A 22,235-nucleotide genomic window follows, 5' to 3' on the forward strand; every position below is an offset into this window, starting at 1 on the left:
CCCTTCCCTTCTCATAAATAAAAGAAAAGTCCGAACCTATCAGATCCCGTCCGCTGCCTCCTCCTCCTCCTCCTCCTCGCACTCCGGCGGCGGCGCACTTTTGCACAACTTACCCAGAGAACCACTCGCCCCCTCGCCTTGCCTCGTCACCCCGTCGCCTCCCCTCAAGCCCCGAAACCTGAGAGGCACCTTCTTCCCTCCCGGAGGGTTCTGGGGGCGGGGGTGTGAAAGCGGGTGTGCAGGGGAGTAGCGAGTGTGGTCTGGAGAAAGGCGTGGACGGGAGCGCGGAGAGGAGGGGGGAGCGTGAGCGAGAGAATAAATATATAAATAAATACGGAAAAGAATCCACCCCGCAGCCTCTCCGGCTCAGAACTTCGGCCGGGAGCGGGGAGCGCGAGGGCGCGGTGCTCGCCAGTCCCAGGCTGGGGCCGGGACTCCGGCCGCGTGCCCCGGGTCTGCCCGGCGCGGCCGCCCGCACAACTTCTGGCCGAGCGGAGCGGGCACAGGCGCACTTGGGGTTGGCGTGTTTGTTTGTTTGAACTTCCTCGTCGCCACCTTCCCTCCCCCCAACCTCCGCCTCCACCTCGCCCCCCTCCCCAGCTTCTGGACGCGCAGACTGCAGGCGGGGGTGGGGGGGTGGGGGTAGGCAGCGTGTAGGGAGGGGAGCGAGAAGAGGTTTTTTAAAAAAAAAAGGAGAAGAAGAAGGAAAGAAAGAGATCGCAGCAGGGGTGAAGGGAACGGACGGGAAGCGATTTTTGCCGACTCCGGATTCGTCCCCCGCGGGCGCGAGAATGGCGGCCCTTCCCGGCAGCGTACCGAGGATGATGCGGCCGGCTCCCGGGCAGAACTACCCACGCACCGGGTTCCCTCTGGAAGGTAAGAGCGCCGGGCTCACTCCTCGCTCCTCGGCCGGGAACTCGAGGTCCTCGGAGAGGCGGCCACCTCCACGGGGTGGCGGCGGCGGCGCCAGCGCCCGCACAGCACGGGGTCCCCTTGTCTTCTGGGTCCAAGTCGGGGCGTCAGACCCAGGAAGTTGGCGGGACCGACTCTTGTCGGGTTTCGCGTGGGTTTCGCTAACCGGCGGCCTCAGACGCTCAGGTCGCGGGGCTCTGGCCTTTGGCCGCAGAGCTGAGCGCGTAGGTTTGGGCTCCTAGGAAGTTTCAGGTCCTCGTGAATTTCGGTTCTTTCCACTGTTCTCGGATACTATTCCGCCCCCGGGACTCTTTCTCCGCTGCCTGCGTTCCCCGGATACAGGCTTCCTACTCTTGTTTTGAATTGTTCTTGCCACCTCGGGATGGTCTTCCAATCCCTCTTATTTCGAAATACCAACAGTGTGTGATATTTTATATGTCTAAACGAGGAAGGCTATCCGCTTCTTCCAAAGCAACAATCAGAAACTCGAGCTTTGGGGTGTGGAAACCAACTAATTAGAAATGATAAATAGTAACGAATCCCCCCCCCCACACCCGATTAAAAACACACACACACACACACGCACACACAAACTTCGCTCGGGCTTCTCAACTCTGGAAATCTCCCAGGAGAGAACCTAAGACGGCCAAGAGGGCACCGCGATGTGCAGGCAAAGGGAAAAGCGTTCACTTGTGATGTGTCCTTCCTAAACACCCGGCACCGGGGTGAGCAGAGAGGACGGGCGGGGGACGGATCCCCGGCTGGAGAAAGGGCTGGGAGCGCGCCGCCGCGAGCCTCTGGGCGGTTTTATTTTGTTTCCTTTTGAAACCAATGGCAAGGTCTTCAACCTGCCAACCCGGAGATCATTCCGCTCCTGGGGAGATCATTCCGCTCCTGGGGGTAGGTAGCCCCGAGTGTCCTAGAGACGAGGCTGGAGAAAGGTGCTACTTTTATTTTGTAATTACTCTTTTTGTAATTATAGGAGCCCCCCCCCCCCCCCCCGGTGCTTGAGGCGCGGGAGAGAGGCAGGGAGGGGACCGGGGAGGAGGGTCCCTGCGGCTGCGAGACGGCGCGGGTCCCTGAATTAGACGGAGGCGAGGAGAGCGGCTCCGTGATCAAGTGCGCGCGAGCAGCGGCGCAGGCGGGAGAGCGCCCCGGCCCGGGGATTTGCCGTCGCCCTCTCCTGTAGCGAATGCAAGTAAAACAGGCGGCCGAGGACGCGCGGCGGATTAGAACAATATTTGCCCAACATGACGGAGAATACTGAGGAGAGCCGAGTGCCGGTCGCTCAAGAGGCTCTTGAATATAAAGTTGGGCGCTCGAGAGCTCTCGAGAGCTAATGGCATATCCCGCCACGGAGACCGAGTGACTCTGGCTTGGCGACGCACGATTTCTGATTAAATCCGAGGGTGGTTTCAGACACCCACTTTTCCAAAGAGAGGTGGGGGCACCTGGAGAGCGAGGGAGGAGGCGGCAGGAGCAGCTCCGCAGCCGAGCCTCTCCTCGCCTCCTCCCTTCCAATTATACTGTCGGCTCCCTCCGCCACGGGCGGCTGTGAAATCGTTCTAATCTGCCGGATCTCCGCAGCCGCCGAGTCCCCAAATTGGGGGGATCGAGGCCGGATTAGTGCACCGGGTGTCCCCCAACCTTCTGCGAGGAGACTGTAGACTTTGCATTAAAGCTGCGGAGGCGAGGCATCTCCCTCCCCAGCACCCACCAGGAGCGCCGTCTTTCTGGCTCCCGAGGTCACCTCCATCCAGGGACTCTGGCCGTCTGTGCAGCAGCTTCCCAGGGCCTGCAGGAACAGTTTGTGGATTTCCGGGGCCAAGCAGGCATTCGATTTAGGAAACGGCCAACAAGGGATCATGTCCCCCCAAATCGTCCCAAAACGAAATTAGGGCTTTGAGAGAGGTCAGAAGCAAGGGGAGTCCCTGGAGGGGCAGCCAGGTGCCCTGAGAGGGAGCAGCCAACAGCGTTATGTCACTGGTCCTCAGCTATGCCATTATGGGTAGGACAGTTCTGTGGCCCGGGCACGGGCTGTAAATACTAGTCATCGATCAGCCCCTTCTGGCCCCCAACAAAATGGGTCAGTCTTGACTGACCAGATGGGTGACATCTCACCCAGTGCTGGCGTCTCCGAGAGGCAGGCAGACTTGCCGCCCAGTGTGCATCCTGGGGGACAGAGGTCGTTTGGTGCCAGAGCCTCCGGGCTCCACCAGACCCGTGGCTCTGCCGCCGTCTTTCTCCTGCCCCTGCTCAGAGGCAGTCAGCCCTCCAGGTGTGTCTTCATTCCCCTCTGTGCGGCGGGACTGGAGACAGACAGCACCTGGGGGGACGCAAGAGGCCAGCAGTAACCCCTCTCTCCACCCCTGCAGGCCCAGCCCTCAGCTTCGTGACAGTTTTCTTTTTCCGCTTGCCGAACTGCCACCGCTTCCAATGCGGGGAGCTCCGAGCTGTCAGGGGTCTTGGGGCTTAGGAAAAACTGGAGTCAAGGGGTTCACCCAATGCCTCCTCCCCCATCCTCACCCTGTGCCTCTCTCCTTCCTCATCTCCCCTTCCCTCTCCAGTGTCCACCCCGCTGGGCCAAGGCCGGGTCAACCAGCTTGGTGGGGTCTTCATCAATGGGCGACCCCTGCCCAACCACATCCGCCACAAGATCGTGGAGATGGCCCACCACGGCATCCGGCCCTGCGTCATCTCCCGCCAGCTGCGTGTGTCCCACGGCTGCGTCTCCAAGATTCTCTGCCGCTACCAGGAGACCGGGTCCATCCGGCCCGGGGCCATCGGCGGCAGCAAGCCCAGAGTGAGTGTCTTTGCCGCTGAGCTGGCGGGAGGCCTTCCCGTGGTTGGGGGTCCGGGCTGTGGCCCCTGGCACTCCCCTGTGCCATCCAGGAGCACCAGGCGACTGTGTGCTTCATGGCAGTGGGAGAGTGTCCCCACCCTCAGGTGTCCCCCCACCACTGTTTGAATTTCTCAGGGATGGGAATAAGTGAGGTCCAGGTTGCCCAGGACTCTGAGGTCAGTGAGTCCTTGCTGGGCTGTTCCTGTGTCTGTCCCGACCCCCTATCTCCATCCCAGACCAGGGATCATCTTCCCTCAGTCTTGCCTGAAATAGTGAGGAGGGGGATCCTGAGGGTCCCGATCAGGTTTCTCTTTCATTACCTGTCTCCACCCCATGTTCCACCCCATCCCGCGGCCTTCCTAGGAGCCAGAACAGGTTTCTTGAAAGCATAAAGGCAATGCCGCAAGAGGGGCATGGTGACCAGAGCCACCAGCCTGGCCCGGGGCTCTTGGGAGGCTGATATTAAAAGTATCTCCCTCCCTCCCACCCCCTCTTTCCTCTCCCGCTCTCCCACCTCCACCTCTGAAGCAGGTGGCGACCCCGGATGTGGAGAAGAAGATTGAGGAGTACAAGAGGGAAAACCCGGGCATGTTCAGCTGGGAGATCCGGGACCGGCTGCTGAAGGATGGGCACTGTGACCGCAGCACCGTGCCCTCAGGTGAGAAGGCAGCTGAGCCTGCAGAGCTGGCCCATGTCCGTCCGGCCAGGGCTCCGTCCGGGACGCGGGCTGGGTGTGGGGGGGATGGTGGATAGTGGGGAACTCTGAGAAAAGTTAGGAGGAAAAGGGAGCCAGAGCGAAAGGGCAGAGAGAGAGAGAGGGGGCACAGGACGGAACCAAAATGGAAAGGAAGGTGGCAGGAGAGAAGAAGGAAAGAAAAGAGGAAGTGGAAGGGAGGGAGGGAGGGAGGGAGGAAGGGGCGAATAGTTCACCTACAAGGTTGGGCGAGGAGAGAAGCTCCCTGGGCGCTTTCTCAGTTAGTGGCCTAGACGAGGCTCCGACCCAGGGGGCCTGATCTCCGGGGGCTCCCCGGAGCCCCTTCTTCCAGTCACCATTTCTCTTCTGTTGCTGCCGCCAGTGGGTCTCAAACGTGGAGGCCCTGCTCGGTGCCGCCCGTGAGAGGGAAAGTGGCCCGAGGTTTGTGCGCGCCCGGGCACTCGGACTGCAGGGCTGGGACGCACCTGAGTGTGGCCTGGCAGCGGCTGGGGTTGGGGGCCCTGCCTCTGGGGAGCTTCTGGGGAAGTGGGTGCGGATGTGAGTGCATTTAGGGTATGTAATAGTGCAGGGTACACGTATGTGCAAGGAATGCACAAGTGGGTGTTTCTGCCAGTCTGGCCACCGTGCAAGTGCCCGGTGTGAATCAGGCTTCCCTACATGGGTGGCTGACTGCACTCATACCTCAGAGTAGGTGCAGAGGTTTAAACATGGGTGTGAATGCCCCTGCAGTGTGTTAGGGGGAAGGAGCTTTGGGTCTTTCTTCCAGGGGCCCAGGCAGCCCGCGCTCCCTCGCCCCAACGACTTATACTAGCTCTTTTGCCTTTGAATTTCTGAGGTTTAGTGAGTTCGATTAGCCGCGTGCTCAGAATCAAGTTCGGGAAGAAAGAGGAGGAGGACGACGCGGACAAGAAAGAGGACGACGGCGAGAAGAAAGCCAAACACAGCATCGACGGCATCCTGGGCGACAAAGGTAGGGAACGCCCCGGGGACCTCGGCGCAGCGGAGCCGCATTTCCCCGCGCGCTGGCGTGCAGGCCAGTGTCTCGCTTCTGTCGCCCGGAACTGGCGGACAGAACTCGATCGGGAGAACTCGCAGCCCCGGGGCAGCCAGGACCCCTCGGGGTTTGCAGAGGGCACCCCCTCGATGCGCCCCGGGGCGACAGGGAGCGCAGACGGGGCGTAGATGGCCTGTTAGGTCCCTGGGGAGCTCGGTTGCAGGTTAGTGCACCGAGTGCCCTTGGACCGCGCGCCTGGTCTAGCGGAGGACTCCCGGGCACGTGTCCTCCGGGGCTGGCGTTTTGGCTGCCGGTCCCTGTGTCGATCTATTATTTATAGGGAACTTGGGCAAGGGAGGGGGCGAGGAAGGAGGAGCCGGCCTGCGGCTCCCTAAATGAATTTGTTAACCAGACCCGCACACGCTCTCTAAACGGTCCCTTGAAACCCCGCCTGACAGTTGACTGACCGCCGCAATCAATAAAAATTAGCGAGGGCCGCCGCCTAAACTCTCGGTTCCGCGTTGCCAGGGCCCAAACCGAGAAAGCATGGGAGTGGGGAGGCAGATGGGTGAACTATTAAGGTGCTCTGCTCCGACGGGGCCAGGAGTTGAGGCCAGGTTCCCGGAGCCTGGGCAGGACCATCCCAGGGAAGGAGAAAGATTGGGGCTCCTCCACACACCCTCTCCCCCTTTCTGTGCAGCCGCTCCGCGAGCTGGAGTTTGAGCCCAGCTGGAGGCCAGCTAGGGAAGGCGTTTCTCTCTCCAGCGCCTGCGTGCCCGGCCGGGGCAGATCGCGCTTTCCTTGATCCAGGCGGGCAGTTTCAGAAGGGAAAGTCCTTCCCCGAAACTCCTCCCCTCGCAGTTGTCTTTGAGACTTGGTCAGCGTGCGTTCACTAAGGCTGTGGGGAGAGGTAGACTCGGAAGACAGTCGCAGACCCACAGGAAAAGAAGTGGGTCCCCAAATACACACGCAGGGAGACAGCAGGCAGCAAGAGAGGCAGTAGCCGCTCGAACCCGTGAAACAGCGGCTCTGGGGAGGTGCAGAAACTTGTAGAGAGCACACATTATGTTCGAGTTTCCCTGCAGAAGTTTCTCGAGCCCCCCCCCCACACACACACCCTGCCTCCTGTGAACTCCTAGCCCAGGTCTCTTTCCAGTGGCCTCTCCCAAACTTGAAGATGAACTTCACAGGCAAAGCCCGCTTCCAAAGACAACGCCCCACTGGGCCCAGCCCCCACCGGCCTGGCCGGAGGGGGAAAGATGGAGGGGGCCGAGGCAGACCCGCGTGAGAGCAGCCCGGAGCTGGGGACGGGGCAGGCTATTGACATTCAGGGCCCCAAGTAGAGCCCTGTCCCACCGGGGACAAAAGGGCGAGGGAAGAAAAGGAGCGAGCTGTGCCTGGCACCCTGCTGTGCGGGGCCCGCAGAGGGGCCGCTTCTGGGCGGGAGGGGCCGTGCGGCTGCCCGGCAGCCCATGGCTCGCCCGGGACCGCCCAGAGTCCTGCTGCCCCTGGAGGTGTTGGGGGGACCCAGTCCTTATTTCAGTCTGTATTGAAAAGGTAGTTAGTTGGACTTCTTTGCGGGATGGGAGACATAAAATTTAAGTAAGCTTTCACAGCCCAATGCTGCACAGCAGATACTGCTTCTGGGAGGCAGCCCGGGTAAAGTGCGAGATTTGGTATTATTTGGAGAGATTTTAGAGGTGTCTATGTGTGGGGGGGTGGCGGGGATATGCCCAATTTAGTCTGTAAGGAAGCACAATAGATTAATTTCTTTTGAGGGGAAAAGAAGGAAATGAAGAGGATGGAATGATTGTGTGGTTTGGGGGATCCCTTTGCCTCGAAGGAGTCTGGGGGCTTCCGGTGCAGGTCTGGACTTATAAAGCCAGCTAGCAGGCGACTTCGCCGGAGAGAGGTTTCTCCTGCAGAGAACCAGGGAGTCTGCAGGGCTGGAGGAGGAGCCTGGCAGCTCCGGATGGGGAAGCTGGGAGCACAGGCCCCGAGCCTGCGAAGTCAGGGAAGGAAACGGGAGCCGCGGGCCCGGGGTCCGGAGAGCTCTGCAGCCTCTGAGCGGCCGTGGGCACGTTGGGCATTGTGACTGAGTTAGACGGCCCCGTGGGCCCTCGTGTCTCTCGGCGTGACTGTGTGCCCACGGGGCCTCTGGGTCAGAGTACGTGGCGGGTGTCCCGAGCAAGTGAGAGCGTGTGTGTGCGCGGTGTGTCGTTGCGGAGGGGTGTGGATGGACAGCGGGCCGGTGGGGTTGTCTGCCCCTCTGTGGGCAGATCGCCTCAGCGCCTGGCGTGGTCCCGGGGCCACTCTGTGGGCACCCTAGTGAACTGCCCAGTTGGGACCTCTCATCGCTCTCCCAGGCCGAAGACATCCGTGTCCTGGCCAAGTTAAAGGTGAAAAGACCTCCTGACCTCCGCCCAGGTTGACCAGGTGTGGAGAGGCGGAGAGGCCCCACGGGCAGAGAGGGGACAGGGGGTGCACATTCACAAACTTTGTTTTGGCTCCTCGATCCTGACAAACGCTTGCTCCGTGGGTCGCCCCACTCATGGCGGGGAGCCGCCAAAGCAGGGGTTTAAGAGCTCTCCTCTTTAAGCGCTAAAGAGAGATCCCTCCCTGAGTCCGTTTTTTCCTATCGTCCGCTTGGCATTTAATAATGTTAAGACTTATTAGAGCTGGTAATGAAAACTGGGACTGCTGAATGGGAAACTGTGTTGGAGAGGGGTGTAATAGCTTCCAGGCATGGTAAGAAACTATTTATCCGCAATCAGTCCTCACTCTCAGAGTTTGAAGCACAAACGTTAAGTTGAAGGGTTTTAAAGCAGATTAAATTGAGCTTTTATTTCTGTGCACTTTCATCTCTGAGCAGCTCACTCCTGCTCCCCTTGGGCTGATATTCATGAGGCTGTTCATATTTTTTTTTGCTCTTATCCTTGTTAAGACTGAGTTATTAGGATTGTTGGTGGTGAGAATTCACAGACCACTTGCAGATAGGGTCTCCAGCCATGCTCTGCTCCCCTGGACGGGGCCATGGACAGTTCCTTGCCCCCGTCCACTTGGATTCTCTCCTCTTCAGCCTTTCTCGAAGGATCAGGGGGCAGACAGGCCAGGGACCCGACAGGGAAAGGATTTGAGGGGGGAAGGAAAGGAACAAGATTTTCCTAACCTGAGTCCAGGAAGACTCTTGGAGGAAACTCGACAGGGGTTTGCACAGAGTCAAACCACCCCTCGGTGGGAACTGAGGGAATGTGAAGAAAGAAGCGACCATGGTAATAAAAGCAGTGACAACCAGTAACACACAATAACGCCAAAGCCTCAAATGTCTGGTGGTGTACAAACTCAGGCACATGGATCTGAAACTGACCAGATCAGTCACCATGTTGTTCTCTAGAGCTGAGAGCCCAGCAGGGTCAAAGCTAATATGAAAGGGAGTGGGGGGAGTAATACAATTAAAAAAGAGGAGTGTGCATTTTCCTGAGGTGGTGCCAGAGTCCATCTGAAAGAATTTGCTCACTCCCTTGGTGTAAAAGATCATCTGAGGTCTGGTCGAAGGGGATGTGTGTGTGAGAGAGAGAGACAGAGAGAGAGTGTCAAATTTGTGGGTATCTTTTTTTTTTCATTTTCCCTTAATTTGTTTCTAAAGCAGCGAACTTACAGGTGTTGAGTGGGAAATGACGAAGAAGGCTCGGAAAGGAGGGAGAGCCCCGAGTGTCGGTTTTAGACACTTGTAAAAGGAGGTGGGAAACAATTTAATTTGGCAGCGGCGGTAGCTGCTAATGCGGTTTTCGGTCGTTTGCTACACAGGAGGAAGCTGTTTTGATTGTGTGTACAAGGACCTGCCAAATTTAATTAGGCTCCGGGGGAGCGAATGAATAGGGGAAGGGGGGCACAGCTCCCCTCAGCCCACACGGTTTTTTTTTTCCCCCTGGCTTCACACCTGGAAGGGGCATTGTTTACCGGATAGGATGGAATGGGAAAAGGAAGGGGAGGGGGAGAGAGAGAGAGAGAGAAAGAGAGAGAGAGAGATAGGGAGGGAGAGGCAGGCCTTGGAAGAGGGAGCAAGGAGGAGAAGAAGATAGCCCATTTATCAAGAAACAATCTGCATTGATTGAAACCAACAAGTTCCCTCCTCTGTAAATGTGTGTTTAGAGAAAGGTAATTGACACTCCACCAAATCAAAGGATTACCCCGGGTTGGCAATCTAATCAAACAGAGTCCAGGCGGGATTTGAAGCTGTTCAGAGTGGGATCAGCTTCGCATAATGGGGGCTCGGAGGAAAATGGGAGGGTGTCAGGCAATTCCCCGGCTTTAGGCAGAGCAGGGTGGTGGATATTCAGTGCGATCAGAGGGGGAGAGGGCGGGGCGAGGGCTCCGCTGGGCCCTAGTGACGGGGGTGGATGGCGGGGGGATAACCCGGGGGAGGGGACTCCTGGCGAGTCCAAGCTGGGCAGACAGACTCCCCCTTTCTTCCCTCCATCCATCCCCCGCGACCGAAGAAGAGAGAGGGGAGGAGGGACCTGAGACTAAGGAAGAACAACAATGAGATAACTATTACAAAGGCAAACACTGGCGCTCGCTCGCTCCAGCCCCAGAACCCGCGGCAAATAACAAAGTCCGCAAACTGTTTGCCAGATAAACTCGTGCCTAAATCGAGTGTGACGGGCCAGGAGAGAAGAGACAGAAAGAGATAAGGTTGGAGGGGGAATGAACAAATATAATCTAATAGACATTTAGAAAACAAACTTTAAACAAGGGAGAACAGGCCGGCGGAGGGTAATTATCCGCCCCAGAGACCCGGGGAAGCCGTTGGAGCTCGGGGGGTGGGGTGAGGGACCGGAGCCGCTGGAGCGCTGTGTGTTGGGCCAGGGGCAGGGGGAGGAGGTGGCTGGAGGTGGCTGGAGGTGGCTGGAGGTGGCTGGAGGTGGGGGTACCTCCGGGACACCGCGGGAAACCATGAGAGGGTCCTAGGGGCGCACCAGGGAAGGGCTCGGCTCCCAGATTGAGGTTCCCACGCAACTCCATGCTCCCCACCACATTTCTGAACAGGGTGGGGTCCCCCACTGCCCGGGCTCGCGAGTTCTCTGTTCACTTGTGGGCACGCACTGCTGCGCTCAGGCTGTTTCCAGGCCTTTGTACCTAAAAGATTCCCGTGCACGGCCCAGCCGTTAAAGGAATTAGATATTTACCAGTTTGAAATAAGCCTGGCTAAGAAGAGAGAGGGAGAGACATTGAAAAGATGAGGCTGGGGGAAGACTTCAAACGAATCCATCACTCGGAACGGTGGAGGAGAGATTTACCAGACAGTATTGGGAAGTTATTTAGATATTAATAACACATTTTCCTGAGGCGCGACCACGGCAGCCATCTGCGCTGTTCTCCGAGCTATTTGGCTGGGTGAAGTGTGGGCGTCTCAAATGTTGGGGAGAGATAACGCAATCAGGCTAACCCTGGTCCTAAGACAGCATCGCAGCGTTAAACCCGGATTAACCTCCCCCACCCACACCGCCCCCTCCCCGGTCACAGCTTTCCAAATTTTTCAGTGGAATTTTACATGGAAGGATTTTAAAGCACATATAACAGTCGCCTTAGAGCAGTAAGGTGATTACGTGGGCCTTTTTAATAAAAGAACTCCTGAAAGTGATCGTTGTTACACGTTACACGATAGATAAATAATATTGTATAAAAAACATATAGTTTTATAGAGGGAGAGAGGGCTGAGCAAATGAGATTTCCTTCCAGGTTGCCTCTTGGGGGTTCCTACTTGCCATCAGCAAAGCTGATGAGGCTTCACCCCTACCTAATGGGAGTCTAAGGATATGAACATGAAATGGACAGGACCCCTGGTTCTGGTTCTGGTTCTGGTTCTGGAAGCTCTGGTCTAAAGCCAAGCGGGACTCCCACCCCAGAAGAGACAGTGCCCGGTGGACTTCCCTTCCTGCTATTAAGAACGTGGAACAGAAACCCCAAAGGGGAGGTTCTCCAGGGACTTTGGGGCCTTGAAGGCCAAGACAAGAGGGGGGGGACATTCCGTGAATTCCAGAAAAAAAACAGCTCCTCTCCCTCACCCACTCCAGACTAATGAGGTAATTAGGAAACCCAGTTGGGGATGGGGATGAGAGGGGATTGGGAGGTTAGGATGCCCCCTCAGTTTTTGCTGTTCTGAGACTTCCCTTCCCCCAACTCCGACTGAAAGGAGGAAAAGGTGGAAATGGGGTCAGCGCTTTCTGACCCGCTCCCGAGCGATTGGCCCTGGCTGGGGTCGGGCAGGGGGAGGGAGGGAACTCGCCTTCCCAAATCGAATCAAAGCAGAACGGTGACCTAAGGGGGAAACTTCGCCATTAGTAGATAGATCTCTCCAAAACTTCAAACAAAGTGGGGGGAAGGGGCGGCCAGGCTGGGATGGAGTCCGGAGAAAGCGCGGCGGGGGTGTGGGGTGGGGGGCGGCTGGGAGATTGCGAGGGGCGGGGCCTGGAGGAGGAAGAGAAGGGGTCGAGGGCAAAGGGGAAGCGGGAGCCAAAGGAAGGGGGTTAAGGATGCTAATGTCAAAGGGGTGGGGGGGGTCCGCTGCACTTGGAACTTAAGCCCTGGGGGTGAGGAAAAGCATCTCTGGCCGCAGCCACAGCCTCGGGAGGTATGAGGGGAAGCTGTGTGCTCCCCAGGTCACACTCTAAAGAGACCCTCGAGGGCACCCCAGGGAGCCTTTCCGCTCTCCTGGGTGTCCCTTGGGGAGCGCAGTGAGGGTGGCTTGGCGAAGGCCGCGGAGCTCTGCCAGCCTGCTGCGGATGAATGGATTGGCTGGACTTCCCCGAGACTGCCGGTCCACTCATGCACCTTTCCGAGACTTGGTTCCCTGGGCCCTGGGGGTGCGCTGGGTCTGAACCCGGGTGGAGACCAAGAGAGACCGACAGAGCCACGGAGGTGGGACGGAAGAGAGTCAAAAGGGAGGAGGAGGAGAGAGAGAGCGCGCGCGCAAACTCCGAGCGAGAAAAACCGAGCGCGGGAGAAGAGACTCTGAGTCCAGCGTGTGCAGCCCCCGAGAAACGCGGAGGGGTCAAGGGAGACTCCGAGCAACGGGAAGAAAGACAGAAAGACGCAGAGCCGCGGAAAGGCAGGCCCTGGGACGGGCAGATTAGGAGAGGCCGAGGGGCCCCCGAGGCAGCCCGCGGGACTGCGCGAGCGGAAAGGGCGAGCGCGCAAAGCCGGAGGGCGGCGGGAGGCGGGCGAACCGCTGTCGTCCTTTTGATCCTGCGTGGCTTCCCCTTATCAGAAAGCGCTTTCGGTGACACCGGCACAAAGGCAGTTCATCATATTACAGCGCGGCCCGGCGGCTCGCTGCGATCCCGCCGCTTAATTAGAGGCGAGCGAGTCAGGCCAGCGGGGTGGGAGGGAGGCCCCGGCTCCGCACTCCGACCCAAGGTGCTGGGAAGGGGCTGGCCTGCTCCTGGCTCTGTCGGGACTCAGCACGAGGGGATGTAGGGGGCGGGAACCCTTATTTAGAGCCTCGCCCAATAAACAGGCCAGTCCAGGTTTCCCTGCAGAGAGAGTGAAGCTCGCTGCCTTTTGGGTTTGTGGTGGTTTTGTTTTGTTTTGTTGTGTTGGGTTGGGTTTGTTTTGTTTTTGCAACGGCCCTTTCTAAGTTGCCAGCCTTGGGAAGGATGGCACGGAGGCCCCCATCCCCATTCCCCAGCTTTGGATGCTGCAGACTGCAGGGTGAGTAAGGTTAAGGCTACAACTCCGAATGAGCTCAAGGCTTCCTACTGAGCTGGGTGGCGTTCACACCCACCGGTTCCTGGCGACTCCGACCTTCGAGGGCCCTCTGTCCCTGTCTCCACCTGAGACCAGCTGTGCGAGGCAGGGGGGCTCTGGAAGGGCAAAGAGCTTTGTGGTGACCCCAGGAAGTCAGCGTTCTAATGTTCGTCCTGCTCATCCCCTCACTAGCAGTGTAATCTGGGGCTCACTCAACCTCTCTGGGTCTCAGTTTCCTCCCATGAAAAACCCCAGAATGGGGCCTAGACAAAGATGCCTATTCTTGGGTGGGTGCAGGGGGAACCCTGAGCCCCTGTGAGAATCAAATAAAAACCCAAGAAACTGATAACGCCTAGGAAACTGATCATTCACAGGCATTCACGAAGCTAGAACTTTGCAAACAGTATAACAGGGTCTCTGGGCTTCTAGGGGCCACACTCCATTAAGAACTCCCCATAAGCATGTTTCTTGGTGACCCTAGTATTCTTGAGGGAGCTTCTGCTTCCAGAAGCAGGAGCCCTTGTTGAGGTAATGGATGGAGTGTTTGGGAGGGTGGTTATGAGGCCGAGAGTCTGCCCTCAGCCCTTGCTGCTTCTGCCCCTTTCCAAAAAGGACAGCCCAGCCCATTCCTCCCCACCCACCCCCCTCCTTTGGTTGTTGGAAGGGTCTTTTCTGGGGTTGTTACGTGCAAAGATAAGTACAAGTACCGACCTCCCCTTTTGTCTGTTGGAAGGAAGGAAGGGATGAAGGAAGGGAGGAAGGAAGGGAGGAAGGAAGGGAGGGAGGGAGGGAGGGGAGAGAGAGGAAAGAAAACAAGAGATTTTCCAGTGGGCTCAAATTTCTTCATTCATTCTGTAAAAATTTGCTGAGCACCTACTATGTGCCAGGCATTGTGTTACGTGTCCAGGAATACCTGAGACGGAAAGGTTCCTGCTTTCATGGCATCCTGAGCCAGCTGGTAGCTGCGGAAATTACGCCTGTAGTGAAAAGACGGCCCAGTGTGTGTTTGTGAGGTGTTTCCCCGGGTATTCCAGAGGGCCTGCCTCCTTGCCGAGCTGTCCCTGTGTTCGGGTGTCTGTGCATGGGGGTGTGTGTGTGCGAGAGAGAGAGCACATCAGGATGTGTTTGGGGCGGCGGCTGAATTTGGCAGGCAGCCCCCAGCCTGACCTCGGGAGTCGCAGGCGTCAGCCAGGACTTCGCAGCGCCTCGGGTTGGAGCGAGCGGAGGAGGGAGGAGCGGCGGCCGCGGGTCCCCGGAGCCTCTCGCCTTGACTGCCCTCTTTGTCTGAATCCCTAAAAGACTTAAGATCAAAGAGGCTGCAGGCGCGACAGAAAAAGGGGTGGGGCTTCGGGCGCAAGTTGTAGCTTGGAAAACTCCACCTTGAATGTTCCTGGGGTCCTTTCGGTGGGGCCCAGATGACAGCGGAGCCCCAGACCAGTGTGCAGCTGGCTGCTCCGGGGGGCCCTCTCCGAGGTCCTAAGCCTCAGCTCGAGGGACAGGTGGAGAGGGACTGCTGGGGCCGCGGGTCCGGGTTCACACGGAGAGTCTCTGGGTGACTGGGGGAGGTGGAGAGAAGGCCACGTTCGGGCGAAGTTTTGCAGAGTGTATGAGTGGGTGGTGTGCAGTGTATACTTTTGCGGGGAGAGTGCGGGTCTGGGGTCAAGCCCTGGTTGCCTGGAAACTGGTCCTAGGAGTCCGCACTAGCTTGATGTGGGCTGCACGGACACGAGGATCAAGATTCAGCGCTAGTTTGTCTCCACAGCGACAACTGGGACTTGATAGGGATGGGGAGCCCCTGAGGAGTCTCCTGGCGCCCCCTCTTTCCTCACGGAGGCCTGCAGAAGAACCTTCTCTCTCTGCTGCTGCTGTGACCTCGGGCACCACACCCGCCCCTGGTGTCCAGACACAGGAGGCTTTTCCCCAGCTTTGCCCTGAGACCCCCACCCACCCACCCACACACCTCATCCTTGGGACTTCCTCCTGGCCTGCACTTCTTGAGCTTAGAATCACCCTTCCGAGGGCAAAAAAAAAAAAGTCCTATAATAAAAAGAAACATTAAAGTATGAGAGTGGAAGGAGGAGGGCGCGACCAAGAGAAACCGCTTTCCTCCGCTCTTTGCCCCCCGCCGCAGTCGAGACCGCTTTTTCCGCGTCTCTTTCTAACTGCGGGCCAATACCGAACTTCGAGATCTCTGCCCGCCCGCTCCCATTGTGGGCGATGGGGAAGATTCTGAAATATTGCAACGGCGTTTGGGGGATGTATTGGAAGCGCTGGGAAGGAACCCTAAGAAAAGGAGTTCTAGAACTTTCTTTGAGAAGTGGGGCTAAATGTCTCTCCCTCGGGAGGTCAAACTGGGTTGGGTCGGGACCTTCCCTTCCGTGGTCCGCAGAGGCGACCCCCCGAGCGGTTTCGTTGGCGCGCTCAGCTGCGAGCCGCGGATGAGGACCGCAGCGCGCGCCCCATTGCATCGCCCCTCTTTACAAAACCCTTTTCCCCCTTCCTGCTGCGGCGGGGTTGGATCTGGGGAGCCCATCTTCTGTTGTGGAGCCTCAGCTTCCCTACTGGTGACTGGGGGGGCGGGGTAAGGGCCCCTCGTCGCGCCTCCGCGCAGGAGGAAATGAGAACCCAGAAAACGCTTTGGAAACCGGCCGGCGGGTCCTAGGAGTGGGGAGGGAGGCTCCGAGAGTTCCTCCTCCTCCTCCTCCTCCTCCTCCTCCTCCTCCTCCTCCTCCTCCTCCTCGGCCGCCCCCCTCCCCGCCGCCCTCTCGGCCGAGTCCCCGCTCGCGCCTCAATGGCCACTTTAGAAATACAAACAACTTTAGAAATAAAGTAACCAAACCCCGAAAGGGGCTTTGAAGGGGCGAATGCCTGGTGGCGCTTTACTATGCTGTGGGCCGAGGCCCCGGCCTAATCCCGCTTTCATTTTCACCGACGGCCGCGGGGGAAGCGCTCCCGGCCTCCAGGCCCCTCAGGAGGCTGATTAGACCACAAAGAGCCCCCATTATCCCGAGAAGAAAACCGGGGGGCGGCGCGGGGCGGGGGGGAGCCGGGGGAGTGGCCGCCTGCGCCCGGGCTATTGACTTAGTGGATGAAGTCAAGAGCGGGTGCGCTGGGAGCCCGGAGGGGGAGCGGACGGGGGCAGGGGCGGGGAGACGGAACAAAACGGGACGCACAAAACCCCACAACAAAACCCCAGCTCCGGGCTAGGGGAAGCCAGCCCTGGCAGAGGGCTGCGTCTGCTGAGCTGCTGCTGCTGGGTCAGCTGCCCCTGCGGCCTGCTGGAGGAGGGGAGGGGGAGGGGAGCCGGTGCTCGCCCTTGCCTGGAGTTGGTGACTTTCTTGGGAGGAGGTGGTGAAAGAAAGGAGAAAGTTACACCCGCGGAAGCAGGTTATCTGTGCTTAAGTGCTTCGTGACTTGGGCTCCGGCCCTGGCTCCTAGGCCTTCCCTTCCCGGGGAGTTGGGTCCAGATGTCTCCAAAAACCCCAGCTGCGGCCACCTGCGGGTGTGCTATCCGCGATGTCTGGTGGGTGGTGGCGACTCCTCCCTGATGCTCTGGAGGAGGTGCTGGAGTCAGGGGCAGGGAGGTGGGGATGAAGGAGAAAGGGAAGCTCCACCCCCAGCCTGAAAGACGTGGGTAGCTTGGAATGCGGAGCCCCAGAGCCTCAGTGTCCCTGTCTGCAAAACGGCCCCGCGGATGACAACTTCCAAGCGCGTGGGCCAGAGTCAACATAATGACATCACAGGCAGGGCACCCCGGAGGCGGCATAAATATTCCTCTCCAATCCCTTCCACGCCCGTCTCCCCCGAGGTGGCTTTCCCTCTAGAGGCCACTCTCCTCCGACTTGAGAAATAATGGGGGCTGCAGCTCTTGAAGTGACCACCCGACTTGGGGTGGGGTGGGGTGAGGACAGGTGTGCAACCAAAGGTCGACACGCAGCATCCCCCCTTATCTGAGAGAAGAAAGTGGCCCCTGTGGGCAGCTCCGCCTTCAACAGAAGGCAGGGGCCGAAGGCCGGAACAGAGCCGGTTCCGGGTACCCAGCAGCCGCTGTTGAATGAGTCCCAGCCCCTCCCAGGTGGAGGCCAGGCAGCTTTGGGGAACAGAGTGTGTGTTGGGGGGGCACTTAGGTGATGACTAACGGGGATGGTGGCAACATCCAGGTGTAAAGGAGGCAGGTGAGGGCATGCGACATCGTGCCCCCTCCCCCAACCATAACTATCTCCTGCCCCTTGAAAACAGGGGTGCTCTCAGGTCTCAGTCCTGGTGGGATGACTCGGAAGTGCTTTGAAGGCATCTGACCCTTCGTTTGTTCATCCTGCAATTCCTTCTTGAGCCCTGTGTGGCGTGGGTTGTACCGGGGTGCTGCCCTAGAGTCCAGGTCGTGGCTCCTCCAGGCTGCGTTAAGGAGTTAGGACTTATTCTGAGGGCAGCGGGGAGTCAAGGGGGGGTGGATTTCGGCAAGGGAGGGATGGATTGAGCAGAGAACGAAGGTGGGAGAGGCCAGCTAGGAGGTTCATGCGGTGAGAGAGAGAGAGAGAGAGAGGGAGAGAGAGGGAGAGAGGTGTGCAGGGGGGGACGGGAAGCAGAGGGTGAGTGAAGGGGGTCAGGAGAGGCCAGGCCCAGCCTGACCTGGGAGGAGAGAGGGACACAGCTGTTCCCAGACTCCTCCCACCTGATACCCAGGTGTGCAGAATGTGTCGCTGGCTACAAGGTCAATTAAAGGAACCTTGGAATTCCTTTCTAGGCTGAGATTCCACAGGGTGAGTCAGAGTGGAGCAGGCCTTAGAGGTCCTCTGGTCCGTATAGATGGGAAAGCTGAGGTCCAGGGGGCGTGGCGTGCGTGAGGCCAAAAGAGGGAAAGGCGCCGGACTGCTGGCAGCTGCCCTGGTAGGGAAGCGAAGGAAGCTGAAGTCTTGCTTCCAGGAATTTGAAGGCGAGGGTGGCCATGCAAAGTATGGCCCTCTTCCCTCCCGGCAGTCCATCCCCCTCTGTAAGTCCCATTTCACAGAGAGGGAAACTGGGGCACAGATATTAGCCCAAAGAAGCAGGAGGAGGAGGGGCCTCTCCTAATAGGGTCACAGGGCCCTAATACCTTTACCTGGAGGACACAACCCAGCTGCCCTCCTTCGCCCCGTCTGACAATTGCATCCTCTCCCGTCCTTCACACCCTGGGCCCTCAGGCCCCGAGGAGGTGGTAGCTCAAGCCAGTACCCCCCACTACCACCCAGCTCCCAGCACCCATGGGCACCCGCCAGAATCTCGAGACTTGACAGATGCCAGAGATTTGGCCCTCGGAAGGGTGTCTTCGTCTTCTGGGAAAAGTCCTTTTAGCAACAGGGACACATCAAGCCCAGAAGGAACGGAACTGCAGTCTGGGGGTTAGGGCTGGCATGCAGACCTCCCTGTGAATGGCCCGCGGAGCGGCCCTGGCTTTTGCTCTAACTGCTGTGCAAATCCAGACAAGCCGCTTAACTTCTCTGGTCCCAGCCCCTTGGTCTGAACCATGGCAAGGCACGAGGAGCACGGCGGTTTTCAAACTGGATTCCATGGCACCTTGGGGCAGGAGGTGGTACTGCAGGTGAGGATCCGTTGAGCTCTGATCCCCTGGGCATGTATTCGTTGGAGGTGCATGGAGGAGACGAGGGTGACCCGGCTTTGTCCTGGGAGGGAGCTGGGATCACCTCCTGTCTGAGGCTACTCTGGAAGGGGGGGCAGCGAGAGAGACTGGAGAGAGACTGTTTACGCCTGGAATCGGAGCCCCAGGCTGTGGTTATTGGTCTTCAGAGATAAGCTGATACCGCTTATCTGGTGACAAACGACTGCCCCTCCTCTTCTGTTCTCCTGATTAGAGAACTTTCTCTCCTGGCCGGGAGGTCTCTTTGGAGAACAGGCAGGGCCGCCTCCAGACACTGGGCTCTACCTGCCCAGATCGCTATGTGACCAGGGGAGGCAGGTCCCCTCCTGGAGCTCCGTGGAGGGCTGGCTGGAGGAGGCTCCGATGCACAGTGTGGGGGGTGGGAAGTCTGGTGAGCCGGAGGGCAGGAGGGTGTGCCCCGAAGTCGCTCGGGTGCTTTTGTAAAGTTAGCCCACCTGAGCACTTTCTCTGTTTGGGGACAGCTGAGGACCGTGGCTTTGGGGTAAGCCGCCCTGGTTGAGAGCCACTGGTCTCAGGCGACACCCGGCTTTACAGATGGAGACACTGAGGCCCAGAGGGGGGAAGGGACTTGTGCCTTGTTGTAGGGCAGAGGGAGGGGAGAGTCAGAACAGGGACCCGGTCTCCAGGCTGTCAAGCCAGCACTAAGAATGGAACGTTCTTCCAGAGTTGCTGGCTCCCTTTTTATTACCATCACCTGAAGGGGTGTGATTGGCAAGGGTACCTTGCTGGGAACCAGGGAGCTGACAGGGCAAGGCCCCCACCTCCCCTCCTGTCCCCAGCACCTGCCCACACCCTGGGGGTGGGCCCCCTGACACCCACTTTCACCACGGCTCTGGGCCCTCAGCCCTCACATCCAAAGGCGGCCTCGGGGACACGAGAGCACTGGACTCGGAGTCCGGGAGCCGGGCCCAGCCTCCCTGCTTGGGTCCCCAGGGCAAGTCAAGTCGCCTCACCGCTCTGAGCCTTCGTTTTCTCATCTACTCAATGGGGATACAAAATCACAAAGGGGACAAATGAGTGAAAACACAGAAGAAGCGGCTGGCACACAGGAAGTGCCCGGTGACAATGAGATTAAAGACCTGGAAGTAATCTGGGCTAAACAGGTGACCCACAGAGGTTTCTAAGAGCAGAATTCCCCCCGTCAGAGGCACGCTGTCCTTCTGTCAGGGATCTCAAGTGTGTGTGTGTACAGTGTTGTCGTAGGTTTTTGAAAGATTTATTACAAAAGTGATATGTGCTTGTCAGCTTTGAAATCAGCAAATAGTGTATAATGTTAACATCGAGAAGCCTGATTCCCTAGAGGTCATCTTGTTCAGTTTGGGAGCGGTACAGCTGCCTGCATTTACATGTCTGAATCTACATTGTATCTGTCCATCCATCCACCTGTGTAGATGCAGACGTAGATTCTTTAAAAAGAGTTTTATTTATTGGTTTTCAGAGAGTGGGGAGGGGAGGGAGGAAGAGAGGGAGAGAAACATCAATGTGAGAGAAAAACACCAATTGGCTGCTTCTCGTAAGTGCCCCAACTTGGGGTGGAACCCACAACCCAGGCAGGTGCCCTGACTGGGAATCAAACCGGTGACCTTTTGCTTTTCAGGACGACACCCAGCCCACTGAGCTGCACCGGTCAGGGCAGATGTAGACATAGGTTTAAAATGGCATCATGGGAACTTAACCCGGGGACTACAGAGGCTTCCGGGGGGGCGGGGGGGGGGCGGGGGGGGACCGCAGAGCCCCAGGATGGCATTCTCAAGTGGGTACACTTGGAAGGATCTGTGCGTTTCCCTGGGCCGGGAACCTTAGCTTTTTCTGGGTCTCCTAGGACTCCTCTTGAATGAGGAGATGTGCAGGTGTTTGTCCTCTCCGAGGAAGGGCAGGCGGCCGCCCCCCCCGCCCCCGCCCGGCCCTGTCAGTCCCTCCCCCTCCCTTCCTTGCACCTGCCAGGGCTTCAGGCCTCCCCTGCTTCAAAGCGTAGGCTGGGCTCTACCTGCCTCGCCCCTGAGAAAGCAGCCAGGTTTGAAAGGGGAAGTGGCATTTCAGGCGCTTAATTAGACCCAGGACAAGAATGGGGGCCAGCTGTCCAGTCAGGCAAGGGGAGATTGTCCAGGGATTAACACCCAGGTAAGCCCTGGGCTCACCCGCCCCTTGGCAGGAAACAGCAGAGAACCGCGGGCTACAGCGGAAAGGCCGGTCAGCAGCGAGGGTTCACGTTCCCTTTCGCAAAGGGTGGGGGGTGTGCAGGGAGGGAAGGGACCGAGGAGAAGGGGGAGCCCCTCCGCCCGCACCTTCTCCCCCGCCACACCAGTGCCCCAGGACAGGGGAGTTAGGACTCCCACTCTGTTCTCACACCGACAATGTATGAGCACTCCCAGAGGTGGGGGAGCACAGCCTCGAACCCCACAAGGCCCTGTTTCATGGGGCGGACCCACTGTGGGCAGACAGGCAATTAGCACGTCCACAAATAGGAAAACGCTTTAAGAAGGTGGGCAAAGTGACTGAGCTGGGAAGGGATGGTGGATGAGTTATCAGGGAGGCCTGCCCAGAGGAGGTGGCATTTGACCTGAGACCTGAATGGCAGGAACGAGCCAGTCATTGACTGATCCTCCACAGGAGAATGGCCCATTGAGAGCTGACCGCAGGAATGAATTCCTGGAATCCTCCCAAGAGCACCTAGGAAAAGGCACGATTAAGATGCCCTTTCTAGACCCAGAAACGGAGGCACACGCAGGCGCCTCAGCCCTCTGGGCACCAGAGAAGCAGGCACGTCTCCCTGGAAGCCTGTACGCAACCCGTCCGCCTCTCGCTACATGTCAGGGACTGTGCCAGGGGCTGTATACACCTCCTCTCACAACCCCCCGGCCCTGCCCCTGGGTGTCTATTAGCCCAATTTTGCCAATGACAGCAGAGCTCAGAGAGGTTTGCTCAGCTCCCTGGAGTCACACAGCCGGCAAGTGGCAGAGCCCCTAATGGAGTCCAGGTGCCACAGACTCTTACTGCTGCGACACTTCGGCTTTCTGGCCAGCAAACATTTCCAGCATCTGACTTTGGAATGCCCTCCCCTAACTCACAGGGCCCGGTGTCCCTGAGGAGTGGCTCCCCTCTCTCTGGAGCGAGGGGCTCATCATCCTTCACAGAAGCTTCATTAAGGGGGCCTGCTGATTTGTTTCCTTTCACGGAGTGCCCTGCCCACCTTTCTAGTTTGAGGGCGACATTATGAACCGAGAGGCCTCAGGCGGCCTTGGGAGGGCGTAGGAGGTAGCCGTTGGGATCTCTGTTAGGGGAACATTCTTTCTTGTGCGTGTGTGTTGTTGCAACTCTACGGTGTGCACGTGGTTTCGGAGGAATCGTATCGTGGGCGTCAGGAAGT

General features: G+C 58.5%; 1 protein-coding gene across 3 annotated transcripts in view; it reads left to right on the forward strand.

The window, feature by feature from the left end:
- Window positions 1-770: 770 nt before the first annotated feature.
- PAX7 (paired box 7) overlaps window positions 771-22,235 on the forward strand; it is a 96,302-nt gene continuing 74,837 nt past the window's right edge. For 2 of the 3 annotated variants that reach the window (XM_045859440.1, XM_045859442.1), the window contains exons 1-4: window positions 771-876; window positions 3,480-3,715; window positions 4,283-4,412; window positions 5,311-5,439. In XM_045859440.1, the coding sequence (XP_045715396.1) occupies window positions 792-876; window positions 3,480-3,715; window positions 4,283-4,412; window positions 5,311-5,439 (580 nt within the window). In that variant the 5' untranslated portion in view covers window positions 771-791. Of the gene's footprint in view, window positions 877-3,479; window positions 3,716-4,282; window positions 4,413-5,304; window positions 5,440-22,235 lie in introns of all 3 variants that reach the window. The other variant, XM_045859441.1, reaches the window with a different exon arrangement.

Source organism: Phyllostomus hastatus, unplaced genomic scaffold (assembly GCF_019186645.2).
Source record: "Phyllostomus hastatus isolate PE091 unplaced genomic scaffold, TTU_PhHast_1.1 phas_scaffold_182, whole genome shotgun sequence".
Taxonomy (NCBI): Eukaryota; Metazoa; Chordata; class Mammalia; order Chiroptera; family Phyllostomidae; genus Phyllostomus; species Phyllostomus hastatus.